We start from the raw sequence: 18,733 nt of genomic DNA, 5'->3' as shown, positions 1-18,733 counted from the left end.
AAGGACCAAAGCCCGCACACAGCTTCCATCGGCCCATCCTAGCGCGCAAAGGGACTGACCGACTGAGGGTCTTATTGCTTGATGACCAAATTTTGTTTACCATATAGAAAATCATTTTTTTTTTTGCAGTGATTTGATTTCCTACCGAAGTTTATCAACAACTTACATTTGGGCGGCAAACATTTTTACCCAACTTTATTGACGTTTGCTTTCCAAATCTTTGGTGCAGGCCCTCGCTCCACAGCAACGTGTGAACGTGACACCACACCAAACACAAATAAGAGAACCGTTGATTTTAATAAAAGGGAAAAGAAAGAAAAGTGAAAAGAAAGGAAAACAGGATAAAGAAAACCAACAAAAAATAAATAAGAAAAGAAAAGGGAAAATAAATATAAGCGTGAAAAGAAAACTAAAAAGAGTAGAATAAGAAAAATAAAAAAAAATGACGTGAAGCCGAGTGTCAGGTTTTGTGTTGCGTCTGCCCCATTCAGCTTGACGTTATCGGCTTTTGCATAATCCGACGCGAACGCACACGATGGCACGGAGTTCGGACTAGCAGCAGAGCAGACACATAGAAAACACCTATTGAGGTTATCAAATTTGTTCAGTTGTATCATTTTGATCTCTAAATTCTATATCAAAAGATAATTCATAATTTTTTTATATGAATTCAAATAAAGATAAATTTTATATCAAAGCTATAACCTTTTAACACCATCTATAACTTTTTCAGGTGAAATCGAACGAAGGTCTTGTTTAGTTCATCCAAAACCAAAAACTTTTCAAGATTTCCCGTCACATCGAATCTTTCAACAAATGCATTGAGTACTAAATATAGACGAAAATAAAAATTAATTACATAATTTACCTATAAATCGTGAGATTAATCTTTTAAACCTAGTTACTCCATAATTAAATAATATTTATTAAATAAAAACGAAAGTGCTATAATCTCCAAAACAAAAAAAATTCGAAACTAAAAAGGCCGAAGACAAACTTTGGAATTCGGTCACAGAAGAACCCTCGCACGGGCCAGATCTGCCGGCAACGGTGGCCCGCGCGCATACCAGATCAGCATGGTCTCAGCATGGCCCACATCTTTGTCCAGCAGTGACAGTGAGCACGGCCATCACTCCCGTCGGCAGCAGGGTCAAACCACCGCCACCACCAGCGCGCACGCAGCTGTGCACGAGGTCTCCTCACCCGCCGCCCCGCCGCGTCGGGACCCAGCTCGGCAACTCGCCCCTCCTCCTCCCGCTGCCGGCTGCCGCCCGCGCGCTTGGCCCCGTTCTCACGGCCACAGAGGGCGGTGTCGATCAGTAGGCCGTCCTGCTCACGGCGCCCCCCGACGCGTGGCTCGTAAGGCACGCTTCCCGCGGTACAAGTGCGACCCACGGCGCTGGCGGGGAGAGGAACCCAGCAGCGGAAGCGCAACGAGTTCAGGGATGGCCTCCGGTGGAACCTTCAGGAACCTTCTCCTGGTGCTCCCCCTCTGCCTCGCGCTCGCCTCCTTGGTACGTATCAAGTTCAATTGCTCGTCGCGCGCGCTTTTCGGTGTCGTCTGGGGTCCGATGGTCCGGCGATTCCATGTCGAGCCACTGCTGAATTGGTGGCACTGCTTCGTTGTGTCGGTGGCTGTGGCTCGCGTTGCCCCTGGATGGTTGGGAATTAGGTTGGTGGCGAGGCGTCGAGGAGGTTCTGGATCGAGAACGATACCTTTAGGAAGGATGGGGCACCGTTCCAGATCGTCGGCGGCGACGTCCACTATTTCCGCATTGTTCCTGAGGTGAGATTTTTCATTTTGTGAGTAATATGTAGTTGAGTGACTTGAGTCTCAGTGAGGTTGCCATTTGATAGACTGGTGTTGAACCAATTTATTTCTACTTGGACTGGAGTGAATCCATCTAGGTCAGAAGCGCTGTTGGTATGAAGAAGAGTTTCAGCAACTAAAACGTTTCAGTGCTAAGTACCACACATGCATATGTTCAATTGGTCCTAGTTGTTTGGAGTTTGAATTCCAATTGTTCTACATACACTTTGTTTTTTTTCCAGTAATATTGTTGAAGACGCCAACTTCCAAAATGTTGATAATACTAACTACCAGAATACTATACATCATTGCCTCATATTTTCATATTTAGTATTGTATGATATGCCTAGTGTGTTTTTTTTTTGACAGACACCAACTTGTAAAGTGTTTAAAGAATCCTCTAGAAATGACATTGTTTCATTGATATGGAAATTAAAAAGTGCACATAACTATGTAATTGACCTTTTGTCAGCTCGGGCCAACATGTTCTATATATCTTTATTATTATATCATGACCTTCTGCAATGCACTGGTGCTTGCAGTACTGGAAGGATCGCCTTTTAAGAGCAAAAGCATTAGGCTTGAACACAATTCAAACATATGTACCTTGGAATTTGCATGAGCCAGAACAGCAGAGCTGGAAATTCGAGGGCTTTGCGGATATTGAGTCATATCTGAGACTTGCTCAAGAACTAGAAATGTTGGTCATGCTTCGGATAGGTCCATACATTTGTGGAGGTAAGTTGACATTCGTATTGAAACTTCATACGTTCAGCATGCCAATGGCTGAAGATATAGTTGTATATTTATACCGCATTAAACAAATAGAATTATTATTGCTGCAGAGGATTAGTAACGTATAACGTCAAATGGTCATTATAAAAATCAGAAGAGTCACTTTTCTTGGTTTTCAATAGTACATAAAAGATAGATCATTGAATATGTGGATGAAGAAAATAAAGCTTTCCTCTGCTTATTTGTAAAAGACATGAGCGAGACTCAGTTTTACATTTTGATACCATGTAGCTGTCCCAAACGTGATGAAGTAATGTCATGATTATCGTTTTCAAATTTGATGGGGTTGTGATGCTGCATGTGCTTGGATTAAAACTTATGATTTGTAATGTATGCACTGCAGAATGGGATCTAGGAGGTTTTCCACCTTGGTTGCTCACCATAGAACCAGCCCTTAAACTGCGATCATCAGATTCGTCCTATCTTTCCTTGGTACTCTTATCAAAACATGATAAATCTTTGGGTATATAGCACTGGTTTTAGTTGTTTCTGGAGATATTTTGACCAACATTGCGATGTTTTCAAGGTGGAGAGATGGTGGGGAGTACTACTTCCGAAAGTGGCACCATTATTATACAATAATGGGGGTTCAGTTATTATGGTTCAGGCAAGTTCATCAGACTTTAAGTTGCTTTATTACTTCCTGTTCATTTTCATTTCTAGTGTATGTAGCTTTTGTATATATGGAAGAGCCTAATTCTATAGCATGTTTAGCAGATTGAAAATGAATTTGGTTCTTTTGGGGACGATAAGAATTACCTTCATTACCTTGTTCAGCTGGCCAGAAGATATCTTGGAAACAACATTATTCTGTACACAGTTCTCTCTGCTCACACTTTTAGCTATATAAATCAGTGTTCTTTTCAGCATTTGGTTAGAAATTATGATATAGCAATTATAGGAGTGATTAGGTACGGGATGATAGAGGTTTGGTACTTGTTAATTTGTGTCCTTATGAAATTCTACAGATATTTACTGTGCAAATCTTATTTATACTATTGTGCCAATGTGTGGGGTCGATAGTGGTGATGCTATAAGAATTTGGCAGAAATGCTACTGCCCACATGCTTGTCAGTCAATATAAGGAAATTGGGAATATTGAACTGTTAGATTTCTCAAATAGTATATAAAAAGTGTTTTGATATAACTTCAAATGTTTGCCACACACTACATGCAACAATACAGTAGCATCTTCAATTGTAAAAAAATGGACCCAATACGTGACAAAAAGAAAGACGGGAAAAATGAGTCCAGACTTTTTGAGAGTTCTGCTAGCTTGAAGTGTTTCCTAGATGATCTCATCAAATTAATGTTTCATATGATTTGGTTCTAATTACCAAAGTTGTGATCATGTGTACTCTTAATTCCTCTTTCAGTTATACAACTGATGGGGGCGCCATGGGTAATTTAAAGAATGGATCAATTCCTCAAGATGATGTTTTCGCTGGTAAAAATATGATAACTGAGCTGTGCTATGATGTAGATTATTTGTTGCCTTCGGTAAAGAATTATGTTTTCTTAATATGCTGACATGCCTAACTTTCTAAATTTCCAAACTTATATTTTACCTGATTTTCTTCAGTTAATCACTTTAGCTAATAATAATATGGCTGATGTGCAGCTGTTGATTTTGAAACTGGATCCAATCCATGGCCCATATTCAGGTTGCAGAAGAAATACAACTTGCCAGGAAAGTCAGCCCCTTTAAGTTCGTAAGTTGGCTACAATACATGCGATGCCAAATATTCTCTGTTGTGTATTTTTTGTATGTGACTTTACCTAATGTTGGCACCTCTTACTTTTCAGGGAATTTTATACTGGATGGTTAACACACTGGGGTGAAAGAATCGCAACAACAGATGCTACTAGTACAGCTAAAGCCCTTAAAACCATTTTGTGCTACAATGGTTCTGCTGTACTTTATGTCTGTCACTGGAGCCCATTCATCAATGCATTGCATTTGCAGTCTAGGTCTATTAATTTTATTTCTTCATGAGGTTGTCCAGATGGCTCATGGTGGGACCAATTTTGGATTTTATAATGGTGCAAATACTGGTCAAGATGAATCTGACTACAAGCCAGACCTCACTTCTTATGACTATGCAAGTATCAGTCCAAATAGTTCATCTCATTTATTGATCCCTTTTTGCATGTCAACTTATTTACGTGACCTCTTTACTGGGCAGGATGCACCGATTAAGGAGCATGGAGATGTGCATAATGCAAAATACAAAGGCATGCTGTTTTGTTTTTTCAAACACGCAGGAGAGCTGCACATTTTTATATTATGGAGAGAGAAGAAATAACGATCCCCTACAAACAATCTCCCCGTCTCAACTATGAGACTAGGAAGCTTTGTAGTACATCACAAGTCAAAAAAGCCTGAAACAGAAAAGAAAAAACTCCCTGACCCTGGCCTATTTTTTCGTACACGCAGGAGAGCTGCGTATCTTTATATTAAGAAGAAAAAAGGGGCAAGAACCCTTACAGCACACACCCAAGCACACTTGGTTTCTATGCAAACATACGCACCTTTTTAATACAACAAAAACAACCTCGACCTCAACTAAAGAAAACCAGTTCTGTGATGCATCCAGTTTAGATATTCACTAGGAATGATTTTTTTGGGCTCACTTTGTCTCAGCCTGCGAAATTCAGCATGAGATAAAAATGGAATACTCAATGGTTTTTGAGTGGCAGATCCTAATAACCTGTGCATAGTGTGTGCCAATGTAGATTAGTGGATGTAGGAACTACTTCATTTGAATCTCTGGCAAATTCCCAAAAAGAACTTTATATGCATATAACTTCTTTTTAAGCACTGTTTTATTTCTATATTTTGATTTCTCATTACAATTATCAAGCAGCACTGAGAAGAGTAATACATGAATGTACTGGGACTCCTCTTCATCCACTTCCTTCTGACATTGAAAAAGCAAGTTACGGGCTTGTGAAATTAGAAAAGGTTGCTTCTCTGTTTGATATCATTGATAATATCAGTGATCCTCTGAAAGTTTCTGTTTCGGAGCATCCACTTTATATGGAACAGATAGGCCAGGTACCAACAAATGTAATTATATGTGTATTTCCGTTATTGTTACTGAACTTATCATTTAAGTATATATTTCTTGTATCTGTCATGGGGTTTATTTTGTCAGATGTTTGGATTTCTCTTGTACATGTCAGAATACGAAGGGAAACTCCCATCAAGCATCCTGTCAATTCCAAAGGTTGTGGCTTTCATATTCATTTTGTTGGCATGAAAGAAAGATCATCTCTTCTAAGATGTGAATTCTGTGTTGCTGCAGGTACATGACAGAGCTCAGGTGTTTGTGTCTTGCTCAGTTGATGGTGTCAGAAACCTAAGATATGGTGGTGTAATTGAAAGATGGTCTAATAAAACACTAGAGATACCGAACTTAAGATGTTCATCTACTACCAGCCTATATATCCTGGTAATCTTTCTTGCATTTTCTTCAGAACTTTCTTTCTAGCGTTGTAATACTATTGTTTATTGACTCGAGTTTTCGTGTTAAGCCTTAAAATGATTTTTTTTTTCATTCCTCAAACATCAACTAAAAAAAGAACGGAGGTTACGTTTCTCCAAGTTTCGTTTTCAACATTAAACTATTCTTACAATCCTGCTTCAAGAAAAATTCTTACAATCTTAATGGTTTGTTGCTTACCGTATTTGTGTTTCATCTGCAGGTAGAAAATATGGGTCGTGTAAATTATGGGCCATATATTTTTGACCGGAAGGTAAGTACCACATTGCCTCTCGTTAGCTGCAGTGTCTGCATGGACCATGGTTATAGGCTTCTATTGCTGATCCGTGACCAGTTCTGAAATACAGGGAATACTATCTCCTATTCAAATAGATGGCATTACTATCCGTCACTGGAAAATGTATCCACTTGCACTCAATTCACTGGACAGGCTTCCAAAACTTCAACTAATCACTCAAATACCTTATGTTGGAGCCAGTAAAATGTCCATTCATGGAGACTCAGAAAAGAATTTGCAGGAATCGTCATCCTATTCAAATGGTAAGTCTCTACATTCAAACAGCTCTGCAAGCAGTGAAAGGGTACGACACTTAATTCTCATGCAGTTATGGTATTTTTAAAATAGTGTGGCACAGTTTATGGTCCATCATGGGCTCATGGCATGTGAACAGCTTACCTCTAGCTCTAGGATAGTACCACCCTCTGTCCCAAATTATAGGTGGTTTACTCGTTTTGGCTTTTCTAAAAGCTATGTACCTAGATACATGATATGTCTAGATACATAATAGAAGTTGTCTAGAAAAGCCAAAACGAAAGAGGAGTACTGATCTGGAGCAAGATATAACTGTCTATGTGTCATATGTAGTTCCTAGGTGGGTTACTGTAACACGTGGGGTTCATTCTTATCTTTTGGAATTCCTTATATTCTTTTTAGCTGAGCTACACATGAATTGAACAACTAACTGAATTGTATCTTTTCTTTCAGAATTTATTAATCAATATGTTTCTGTGTCTGGTTTCTTCTTGGATTATCATATCTAATTTATGTTTTTGAGAAACATGCTGCTTTGAAACTTAATATCCTTGCACCATCTTATAACAGGAAGCATTTCTGCACTACCTGCGTTTTATGAAGGACATTTCCATATTGACTATGAGAGTGAGATAAAGGATACATTCATATCATTTCGTGGTTGGAACAAGGGTGTTGCTTTTGTGAACAACTTCAACATCGGAAGATTTTGGCCGGTACAATCCTGAGAGTTTTGTTCTGCCACTGTTTATGAAGTCCAGTTATATTCGTTAATTTCAATAATAATCTATGTGTTTGCTCATTAGAGCTGAAATTGATTTTTTTTCAGGTCCGCGGACCACAATGTGCCCTTTATGTTCCAGCGCCTATCCTCAGATCTGGGGACAACATTGTTGTACGTAGTTTATCTCTCCTTGTAACGTTAATGCGCTGTCTGGTTATGATACTTTTCGGCTTTTGCTGTACATTTTTGTCAAAATTGCGGCGAAATAGTATTGATCCACCTTTATGCAGAGAAAGGTTTCCTTTAACAAAAATCTAGCGTAACTGGATCTGTTATTTTCTTGTTCTAATCCATACTAGTCAAAATAAAAGGAGGAAAAGAAACGCTCAGCATTCAGCAAAATTTAGGAACCTATGTTAACGCCTTAGCAGATTTATTTTCAGAAGATTACTTATTGTTATTAGGTGTTGAGTTGGTGGTGAAGGAACTAACATACGCAACATTATCTTTGTTTTTCTTCAGGTAATCTTTGAACTGCATGATCCAAATCCTGAGCTCACTATCGATTTTGTTACGGAACCGGATTTCACGTGCGGTCCGAAACAGTAAATAGGGTTTGCACGTGGACGTGGTACATACTACATAGCACAGTGCAGTGGTTTCCTTCCTCTTGCTTCTCAACGTTGGTGCTGCTATCAGAATTCAGAAGATGCAAGCGCCCCCTTTATCATTCAGCGATGCCCAAATCACACCATGGTTAATGATTGCCCTGTATATTTGCAACCACAGGACGTTCATGGCACACTGTGCCGAGCTTTGCATTTTCTGAAACGGAGTGGATTCAGACTTCCGTTTGCGCTATATATAGCCTGTATGTATTACTTGTGGTTTGGATTACGTTTGAAGGGCTCAGGAGTAGTAGTAGTAGTAGTAATAAACTAGAAAATGCTCGCGGCGTTGCCGCTTATGGCTAGTGTTGTGTACCGTTTGTAATGTTTGATGGTCCCTTTTTTCGTAGGAATTACTTTGTTGAGTATATTAGGATAAGTATTTATTTCAGTACATTTACAAAAAAAATATTTATTTTAGTAATACATGTTTGTTCTTAGAGTGGAGAGCTTGTATTGCATCATTGTAGTAGTATAGTTTATACATACTTTATAGGTAAGAAAAATTTGTTGTTTCGTTATTTTTGTATAGGTATCATGGTCTGCATATTTTGCAAACTCGTATTATTTAAGTAATATATTTTATTAGTTATCAAAATGGAGGTATCATTTTTTGGCTATATTTATTATGGAGGGAGAAATGTTAAGAGTATTTATTAAGGAGGAAAGATCATGAGTAGCTGAAAGCTAAGTGTAATTGTGATACGAGGAGAATTTGATCTCGAATCGTGAAATTTGCAATATTAAATATAACCGTATTTTGTTGAAGAAAGTATATTTATATAGTTTTTATGACTATGAAGCTGGTAAAATATCCAATCATTTTATTTTATTCGTTGTATGGTTAAGCTACCATTAATAGCAAAAAAATCATTAAAATATGTGATGTTATGTGTTTACAGTGTATTGGTAGTTGAGTAGAGTTCAACAAATTTGGTTTAGCATTTATTTATTTATTTATTTATTTATTTATTTTGTTTTATTATGTCCTTTATAAAATTTCAACTGTTTTAGATAAAGAATAAATTTGAATGAAAATAGAAATACGTCGTCGGGCCGATTTCAGCCCAGGCCTAGGCCCGTTGATATATGGCCCGAGCCGGAGTCAGGCCGGCCCATTTGTTTATAAGGCCTAGATTGCAGGTTGATTTTTGTAAAGTTTGAGGGTTTTTCTATAAAACAACATCAGAGGAGGCATGGACTGCAGGTTGATTCGACTGAAGTTTGAGAGCTTTTTTGTGAAAAGGTCAATGTGAGCACGATCTGGACCGTTCGCGTGCCCTATCCGACAGCCGAAAAGAGCAGGCGACGTGGCCACGCTGATTGGGCCTCTTTTGTTGCAAGAATCGTAGTAAGAAGATCAGAAGATAGTGTCAGGCCCAACAAAGCCCAATGACCAAAGCCCACACACAGCTTCCATCGGCCCAGCCTAACCCTTATTGCTTGATGTCCAAAATTTATCAGCGATTTGATTCTCTATCAAAGCTTGTCAACATCTTTACATTCGGGTGGCAAATATTTATTTTTAACACAAACGAAGCAGGCCATCGCTCCACAGCAACGTGCCAACGCGACACCACACCAAACACCATCACAACTTCACAAGGCACTCCATTTCCAAGCCCGGGCCCCCACCTCGCGGTCGCGGCGGCCGCCCGGCGCCTCCACGTCTCCGCGCTCCATGCCGTGCACGGCTGGGCGTCCGCGTCCCCGACCCCAGCACGGCAGCACCGCACCCAACCAAACCTTTCTTTCCGCCGAACCGACCCCTCGGATTCTTCTTCATTCTTGATGAAATGAAAGGCAAGTGCGGATGCACAAATCAAACCAACGGGTCCCTTCCCGGTCCCGACCATATGTTTCGCATGCTGCTAGCTTCTTCCCGCCTGCACACTGCATCATCGCCTCATCGGCGGCACCCTGCTGTCTGGTCCCTGTAGCGTTCCGGTGAACGACCCCGGCGCCGAACCTGTGCTCCAGAAAGGCCGAGCTGCCGATGCGTGCCTTGGACTTGGGCCTTGTCTATTTTCATCTCAAAACCTAAATTTTTTCAGAGATTTCTCGTCACATCGAATCCTCAGACACATGCATGGAGTATTAAATATAAATAAAAATAAAAACTAATTGCACAAGTTGGTCAAAATTTACGAGACAAATTTTTTAAACCTAGTTAGTTTATAGTTGAACAATAATTACTAGAAACAAACGAGATTGTTACAATGTCACGGAATTTTTGTCATTAGAAACTAAACACGGCCTTAGACAAGGTACGTGGTTTACGAGAGCTACGTGTGCCCACAGATGCAGAAAAAAGATGCCAGCGCTGGCAGCCTGGCACCTGGCAGCTCCGTTCACACGCGCACAGCACAAAAAGATGGTCCTGGGGACACTTGGGCCAATGGCGGGGCGCCACGGCGAGGGGGAACGTAACCATCGGCGACGGCGACGGCGACCGGGCTCCCGCAGATGCATATCCCCAACACGCCAGCCGGCAGGCAGGCAGAGGCAGTTCCTCTCTTCCCGGATCTTTTCTTTCTGTCTTTTTTTTCTCCCCTTTGTTTTTAGGGGAAAATCTCCCTCTTCGCATCTTCGGCGACGAATTTCTCAGCTCAATCTCGCTTTTGAGAGACCCCGAGTCGAGCACGTAATTTGTTGTATTCCTTCACACTAACGAAAGGAAAGCTAACCCTATCATAGGGAAAAAAAAATGCAAGTCTATATTCTCAATTAGTGGATGTGAAAAATGACGTATGTGTCCTAGATTTCTATCCACTTCGAGTCTACACTCACATCATTTTTTAGGAGAGAAGATGGATGGGAGTGCAGGGTATGCATAGGAGCGCAGCAGATGGAGTTAAAGGATACCGTAATAGTTTGGATTGTGTCAAACTTTCTTAAACTTAACTAAATTTATATGAAAAATATTATCAATATTTATAATTTAAAATAGATATACTATAGAAATATATTGTACGAAGTATACGTTGTCGCCTACGTAATTTAGTTGAAGTAAAAACTGCATGGAAAACGTCAAGAGTTAGGAGCACATTTTTGATGAGACGAGGACACATCCAGCCGCTGCTGACAAGGACGGACGGCATGATGATTGATGGGCATCCTTCCTTCCTTTTCCCTGCTTGAACGACCGGGTGCCAAGTGTCCAATGGATCGGTCTACCATGGGCGTGGCACCTGACAAGTCATCATCCGGCGGGAGGTGATCGGTCGGGTACTCGTCAATCAATCATTGATGCGCCTGCACCAGCCGTGTCGGACCCCGACCCCACTGTCTCCCCCCGGAGTCCGGAGAAACCGCCGGTCACCTCGACCCCAGCCGCGTCGCCGGCTCACCGCGCTGCCGTCGCCGGCCGGCCGTGGCTGCGCCGGCCTCGTCTTTTTTATTTGACTCATTAATTATAATAGAAAATACTGTGAACTGATTTATTAGCTGTTAAATTTAACTGATAAACTCAAGGGAATAAGTCGGCTCGCTTCGCATCTGGTTCGTCGTCCGAGCTCATCTCCCGACCGCGCGCCGCCTGGTGGCGCGGGAGCTCACGTGCAGTCCTGGTTTCGGATCTGGATGGATCAGATCGCCGCGTGTCACGCACGCACGCATCTTCATTCTCGGCGCCAACTGTAGCACAGCAGGAGTAGTACTACGTGGCAACCTCCCTGTTCCCACAACAGCCTACACCCTCCAGAAAACCAAGAAAAAACCCGTCGACGAAGGAGGCCGTTTTCAGCTACAGGAAATGAGGAAAGTGAACGGTAAAGCGCACACTACTGTATATGGAATGGATAGCAATTAGCATTAGGGCACTCACAATGCAAGACTCTATCATAGAGTCCAAGACACTTTATTATATATTATTTATAATATTTTGCTGATGTGGCAACATATTTATTGAAGAAAGAGGTAGAAAAAATAAGACTCCAAGTCTTATTTAGACTCGAAGTCCACATTATTTGAGATAATAAATAACTTTAGACTCTATGATAGAGTCTGCATTGTGAGTGCCCTTACCATACGCAAGGCCTACTTCTGGAGCCCTCGGCTGGCGAGGCGACGAGACGAGACGACACGACCCGGCAGTCCGGCACGACGAACCTACCAGCTCAACCGCTCCATCCTCCTTTTTTTCACCCCCCTTTTTCTCTGCTCGCATCGCATCGCATCGCACGGCCCCCTTTTTCGTGTAGTGTACCCACAGTCCCACATGTATGTGTACAAGAATAGTAACTGTGTAGTGTATACGTAGGCGTCGCTGTCTGGCGCCCGTGACGATGTGGATCGCGTAATCCCGAGCGCTATCCGTTCCGGCCGGGAATGGCGATGGATACTACGAGTACTACACTAGGTGGCGCGTGTCCGCGTGTGGCGATCGGCGCGTCGCACACGGCAGCCGCCGCCGGCGTAAAGCACAGGCGATGGCGGTCGTTGGTCTGCTCCTCTCTCTCTCTCTCTCTCTCGCGGGGGAAGAAAAGGCACGCTTTTCTCGCGTCCGACGTGGCCAAGTGGCGGGCTCCGATTGGGTTAGCTGGGGGGAGGCGTGGGCCCCGGACGCCTCGAAAGATGAGAGGTGTGGGTGTCCGCATCCATCCGACCTGAGCTGAGCGGACGCAACGTGTCAGGCGGAGGGGCGATGGTGGAAGGGCGAAATTGGATCGGGATGGTCGGAGGATCGGGTGGGAGATCTCATGCGGTAGCTGGTCCCCGGCAGGTAGCTGTCATCATGAAAACAAAGGAATTCCCGATCGTGCCCTTAATGTTCATCAATCAAGCTTGTTTGGAACTTTGGATGATGGCACGCTTCTCGCCGGCCGCCCGAAATCGAAAGTATAGGATTAAGAGCCTGTTTAATTCCCCCAACCATGCTCAAAGATATGGCACCAAATATTTTGCACTAAAACTTTTGGTGTTGTAAATTCTGGATAAGATGTTTAGGCCTTGTTTAGTTCCTCAAAAAATTTGTAAATTTTTTTAGATTTTCCGTCACATCAAATCTTTAGACGTATGCATGGAGTATGTAATATAGATAAAAATAAAAACTAATTGCACAGTTTGGTCGGAATTGACAAGACGAATCTTTTAAGCCTAGTTAGTCTATAATTAGATAATATTTATCAAATACAAACGAAAGTACTACTATTCATATTTTGCAAAAAAATTTGGAAGTAAACAAGGCATCAAAAGTTCTGACATTCTATACTACCATATCAAAAGAAGAAGAAGAGAGGTAGCTCATGATCCAAGACAATTTTGCATAGTTTTGGACCTCAAGAATCTCAAATACCAAAACTTTATAAGTGTGAGTGATGTCTGACTGAAACAAGGTTCCTAGGTCAAGAATCAAATATCCATGAACTACGTAGAATTGACCGAATTTTATAGAAAATTTTTATTAAATTTGTTACATTAAATAGATATATTCAATTTAGAATGTAATAATAATATTGTTTATATAGTACCATGAATTTTGTATTTTTATATAAACGAAATCAAATTTAAGATGTTTTCACTCAAAACATATTAAAATTTATCATGGCACGAAATAGATACGGTATATTCAATTAAGAATCGTTTAGTACCATAAATATTGACATTTGTTATATGAAGTAAGACAAATTTAGATGCTTTCACTCACTTTTACTATATTGGAATAGACAACAGTGTTTACTCCTGGCTTTGATAACACGGCAAATGCTACGCGTCACCCTGTGGTGAGACGTGTCTTGGGATCAACGTCCTTGGAAGATATCTTGGTAAAAGACATGATTTTGCAAATTTTCTGGCCAGAGAACTTAGGATGCTGGCTCTATTTAGGTACAACTAAAATCTAAAAACTTTTTAAGATTTTCCGTCACATCGAACTTTGCGACACATATATATAACATTAAATATAGATAAAAAATAACTAATTGTATAACTCTGTAATTTGTGAGACGACTTTTTTTAGTCTAGTTAGTCCATGGTTACAGAGTAGACAATAATTATCAAATATAAATAGAATGTTACAGTATCTAAAAACTTTTTACCCAAAAAACTAAACAAAGTCACTATTTTTTTGTCCTACACAACTCAAACTGCCTGGTGAGGATAAAATCCTATATGAAAGTCCATGAAATTCTTCTATCTATACTTAGCCAAAACTTAACTACTCCTATATGATAGTAGTTGCAAATACGTGTGCGTATAAAGTCTAGATACTCCTAAGTAATACTCTACTCAGTCCAGGATTTTTTTTGAGGTTGCAGCATAAAAAAAGATATGACTTGTATAAACACAAACAAGCGAAATAAACGCCATAACGGAATAACCCAACTCGTGCTTTGTTTTTTTCAAGCAAAAAAAAAAATAAGAGAGCGGAATGAAAAGGATATATATATATATATATATATATATATATATATATATATATATATATATATATATATATATATATATATATATATATATATATATATATATATATATATATATATATATATATATATATATATATATATATATATATATATATATATATATATATATATATATATATATATATATATATATATATATATATATATATATATATATATATATATATATATATATATATATATATATATATATATATATATTCCAGATTATTCCAGCTTAGCTCACATGTCAGATTATTATTAGACTGATAATTGATATATACTCCATTATTCTGCATTTCACTTGAGGATGCTACGGGTTCAAAGAGTGGTCTATGAAAAGAAATGTATAAAATCCAAAGTACCAATAAGAGCTTACTTATTACTCCATTCATCCCAAATTATAAGTCATTCCAAAAATCTTAGAGAGTCGAACCATTTTAAGTTTGACCAAATTTATATAATAAAACAATAATATTTATGATGTCAACTTAGTATCACTACATTGTTCATTAATTATATTTTCATATTATACTTATTTTATGTTATAAATCTTTGTAATTCTCTTTATATTTTTGGTCAAAGTTGAGATGCTTTAACTCTCTAACATTCTTGGAGTGACTTACAATTGGAGATAGAGGAAGTAGATAATACTCCTATTTTAGGGCCTTGTTTAGTTACAAACAAAATTCAAAAACTTTTCAAAATTTCTCGTCAAATCGAATTTTGCAGCACATATGTAGAGCATTATATATATATAAAAAATAATTAATTGCACAATTGCTTTGTAATTTGTAAGACAAATTTTTTGATCGTAGTTAGTCTATAGTTAGATGATTACGGTAACAATTTTTTTTTAAAAAAATTAGATGCCCACTCAAGCAAAATTTCACTTTGGCCTTTTTTAGTTCACCCTCAAAACAAAAAAGTTTTCAAGATTTCCCGTCACATCGAATCTTGTAGCACATGCATGAAACATTAAATATAGACGAAAACAAAAACTAATTACACAGTTTAGCTGTAAATCACGAGATAAATCTTTTGATCCTAGTTAGTCCATGATTAGATAATATTTGTCACAAACAAACAAAAATGCTACAGTATCGAAAACTTTTTACTTTTCAGAACTAAACAAGGCCTTTGTTGCAGACACAAATATCTTTTCAAAGCCTACGGAGTAGGAGTAGTGAGCACCGGAAACACGTCTGCATACACGTACACGTACAGTAGGCCAAAGTCAGGAAAAATCCGTACCCCCTCCAAGTGTCAGGCTTCTCGTGAAGATCGAACATGCGCCTGCCTAGTAGCATCACGCAGGACCAGAGCAGAGCAGAGCAGTGCCACTCCTACGGCACTGACAAACCGGCACAGGTGTGCGTGCGAGTGGGAGCGCAACAGGTGTGCGTGCCCCGGCGTGGTGGCGTGAAGGTAGCAGAAACCAGGCACGCGAGTACTAGTACGCGACAAATAATATCAAGGCGCCCCGCCACGCGGACCCTTCCCAGCGGCGTGACGAGTCGGGGAGACCTGCCCGCTACGGCGAGGGCCCCGGGCCAATCCCCTCCTCCAACCTCGCTTCTTCCCCTCCTCCTCCTCCTCCTCTTCCCCCACCCCTGCTTCTTTCCCCTTCCCCCTTCCCCCTCTCTCTCTCACCCCACCCTCCTCCTCGGCTTCCTCATCATCCGCCCCACCGAGACTGTAGTCCCCTCCTCCTACTGCAAGGCCCGCCCGTCCGACCCGCCGCTTCCTCGCGTCTCAGGTTCGTGCCTGGTGGCCGACTCTCGCGGTGGCGGTGGTTCTCCGGCGCCGCGGTTGGGCAGGGGACGAGCGGGTTAGGGACAGAGGGGGTCTTTGCTGCGATTCCGTGATGGCGGCGACGGCGGCGATCTGCGTGGAGGACGAGGCGACCTGCGCCGCCGCGGAATGCGCGCCGGGGGTCGAGAAGCTGGATCTCGCTGCCGCCGGCGCCGGCGCCGACGGCAAGGCCGGCGGCGGCAAGAGGAGCGTCTACCTCATGGACTGCGCGCCGGTCTGGGGCTGCGCGTCCACGCGCGGCCGCAGCGCCGAGATGGAGGACGCCTGCGCCGCGTTCCCGCGCTTCGCCGACGTGCCGGTGCGCCTGCTCGCCAGGCGCCGGGACCTCGACGGCCTGGGCCTCGACGCCGACGCGCTCCGCCTGCCGGCGCACCTGTTCGGCGTCTTCGACGGCCACGGCGGCGCCGAGGTACGCCCGCGGGCTTCTCAAAAGCCACTCCATCGATGAGAGCTGTTGCTGATTCGTCGCTTCTTGTCGCTGTACAGGTGGCGAACTACTGCCGGGAGAGGCTCCAGGTGCTGTTGCGGCAGGAGCTGAGGCTACTCGGCAAGGATTTGGGGGAGACAAGCGAGGTGGAGATGAAGGAGCACTGGGACGACCTGTTCACCAGGTGTTTCCAGAGGCTGGACGACGAGGTGTCAGGGCAGGCGAGCAGGCTCGTCGGTGGCGTTCAGGAGTCACGGCCGGTGGCCGCCGAGAACGTGGGCTCGACTGCGGTTGTCGCCGTCGTGTGCTCGTCCCATGTGGTGGTCGCCAACTGCGGGGATTCGCGTGTTGTCCTCTGCCGTGGAAAGGAGCCCGTAGAGCTGTCGATTGATCACAAGGTGAGCTTTTTTTTTAGTTGGAGCCATGATGCTTATGGTGTTCATTCATGTGATGTGATTGACCTGTGGTTGCTTCAGCCTGACAGGAAGGATGAGCGGGCGAGGATTGAGGCCCTGGGAGGCAAGGTCATCCAATGGAACGGTTACCGGGTCTCCGGTATACTTGCTATGTCAAGATCGATTGGTATGTATATTGGTTCCTCAGCTAGATCTTGGTAGAATGACTCTATGCCTATGCTGTTGCTGCATGTTGTAAAGTATCTTAGTTAGACTTTGTGGAAGTTCTAAGATCAAATATAAGAAACCAGTTGCTGTAAGAATTAGTTTTTTTGTGGTATTATTATCGCTATCTATACGATCTAGAGAATCATCTTCAATCTATCTAATCGAATAACTGACCTAGGCAATTTTTCACTAGATGCCATGCTTCCATTTAGGAAGATAAGACCATGTTGTAGTTGTTCTATATTAAAGAAAGTGTCTACTGTATCAGCGATTTGGTTTAAACAGCTTGTTTCTATCCGAGATAGGAAGCACGATAGACTTAAAACTCTACTGACATCATTTTCTGGAATTTGACTGTCAGAATATTGGCTCTAATCCTGTCAGTGAAGTTGTAAAATGAGCTTAAGTATATTTCTATGGTATAGAACACAGAATGCAGATGTGATTAGGAAAAGAAGTTCGCTGCAGTAGAAAAGCCATCCTTATGTCATGATTCCTGCAAGTGACACTTGCAGCTTGGACCATGGCTAACCATCAATAGATCTTGTTTGGAAATGTTAACATTCATCGCCATCTTAAAATCAGATGCACCATTGTGTAAAACTCTCGGACATTATTGTTCCTCCAATTCAAAAGAAAATTTAGTTGGGCCAACAGTTCAGCTGATTTCTCTGTGGGTTGGATAGCATTTGTCCAATGTTCTTCACCTTTTCCTAACTTGAACTTGGAAACACTTGTTGTAGGGGACCGGTATTTAAAACCATTCGTCATTCCAAAACCAGAAGTTACAGTCTTTCCTAGGGCGAAAGATGATGACTGCCTCATTCTTGCAAGTGATGGACTGTGGGATGTCATACCGAATGAAGAGGCATGCAAAGTTGCACGGCGTCAAATCCAACTGTGGCACAAGAACAATGGTGTCGCATCATCATTGTGTGATGAGGGTGATGAATCCACTGATCCTGCTGCACAAGCTGCAGCTGATTATCTTATGAGGCTCGCACTGAAGAAGGGTACTGAGGACAATATCACTGTCATTGTGGTTGATTTGAAACCTCGAAAGAAGCTCAAGAGCAACTCATAACATTGAGCTGGATCCATCAGAGTTAGAGCTGACCATGATATGTCCAAAGACTTCTATTGCTAGTTGGTCGTCCGGATGAGACTTGACCCACATTTTTTTTTTCGTTGGGCCTCAAGAATTGTACATGTATATGCTAGATGCATTTTCCGTAGAGGGTTATGCTTAACCCCACTCTATTTCTAGTGGCTAAAATATTCTCCAATCGGCTTCTACCTTGAGCCCTGGCACTTGGTATATCCCCAATGCTGTATGATAGTCGAACTTGTAAAGAGCCAAGCGGCTGAGACGGTCACTAAAATTAACATATTGTTACCTTAATGATTCAAGGCCTACCCATGTCTG

At 41.7% G+C, this 18,733-nt stretch overlaps 2 protein-coding genes across 2 annotated transcripts; both read left to right on the top strand.

Annotated features, from left to right (window-relative positions):
- Window positions 1,062-8,541, top strand: LOC8068989 (beta-galactosidase 8). Its single transcript, XM_021447441.1, has 19 exons — window positions 1,062-1,514; window positions 1,673-1,786; window positions 2,353-2,548; window positions 2,949-3,037; window positions 3,132-3,212; window positions 3,323-3,417; window positions 3,982-4,052; window positions 4,227-4,317; window positions 4,412-4,529; window positions 4,612-4,707; window positions 4,792-4,840; window positions 5,473-5,663; window positions 5,764-5,835; window positions 5,914-6,060; window positions 6,314-6,364; window positions 6,459-6,651; window positions 7,214-7,359; window positions 7,473-7,538; window positions 7,890-8,541. Exons 1-19 carry the CDS (start codon window positions 1,077-1,079, stop codon window positions 7,974-7,976), a joined length of 2,391 nt encoding a protein of 796 aa, XP_021303116.1. The 5' UTR covers window positions 1,062-1,076; the 3' UTR covers window positions 7,977-8,541.
- On the top strand, window positions 15,951-18,723 carry LOC8061070 (probable protein phosphatase 2C 50). Its single transcript, XM_002441401.2, has 4 exons — window positions 15,951-16,666; window positions 16,744-17,082; window positions 17,161-17,266; window positions 18,051-18,723. The coding sequence occupies exons 1-4, from the start codon at window positions 16,310-16,312 to the stop codon at window positions 18,389-18,391; spliced, it is 1,143 nt and encodes a 380-aa protein (XP_002441446.2). The 5' UTR covers window positions 15,951-16,309; the 3' UTR covers window positions 18,392-18,723.

This window comes from Sorghum bicolor, chromosome 9 (assembly GCF_000003195.3).
Source record: "Sorghum bicolor cultivar BTx623 chromosome 9, Sorghum_bicolor_NCBIv3, whole genome shotgun sequence".
Classification (NCBI taxonomy): Eukaryota; Viridiplantae; Streptophyta; class Magnoliopsida; order Poales; family Poaceae; genus Sorghum; species Sorghum bicolor.
The sequence above is the reverse complement of the archived record's forward strand: the minus strand, read 5'-3'. Positions and strand labels throughout refer to the sequence as shown.

What these genes read in the sequence shown, in the direction of transcription:
- LOC8061070 (XM_002441401.2), top strand. Translation starts at nt 16,310, where the DNA reads ATGGCGGCGACGGCGGCGATCTGCGTGGAGGACGAGGCGACCTGCGCC. An exon ending in AGCTGTCGATTGATCACAAG is followed by an intron (nt 17,083 to 17,160) that starts GTGAGCTTTTTT and finishes TGGTTGCTTCAG; the next exon opens with CCTGACAGGAAGGATGAGCG. An exon ending in TGCTATGTCAAGATCGATTG is followed by an intron (nt 17,267 to 18,050) that starts GTATGTATATTG and finishes CACTTGTTGTAG; the next exon opens with GGGACCGGTATTTAAAACCA.
- LOC8068989 (XM_021447441.1), top strand. Translation starts at nt 1,077, where the DNA reads ATGGTCTCAGCATGGCCCACATCTTTGTCCAGCAGTGACAGTGAGCAC. An exon ending in GCATAATGCAAAATACAAAG is followed by an intron (nt 4,841 to 5,472) that starts GCATGCTGTTTT and finishes ATTATCAAGCAG; the next exon opens with CACTGAGAAGAGTAATACAT. An exon ending in GATCTGGGGACAACATTGTT is followed by an intron (nt 7,539 to 7,889) that starts GTACGTAGTTTA and finishes GTTTTTCTTCAG; the next exon opens with GTAATCTTTGAACTGCATGA.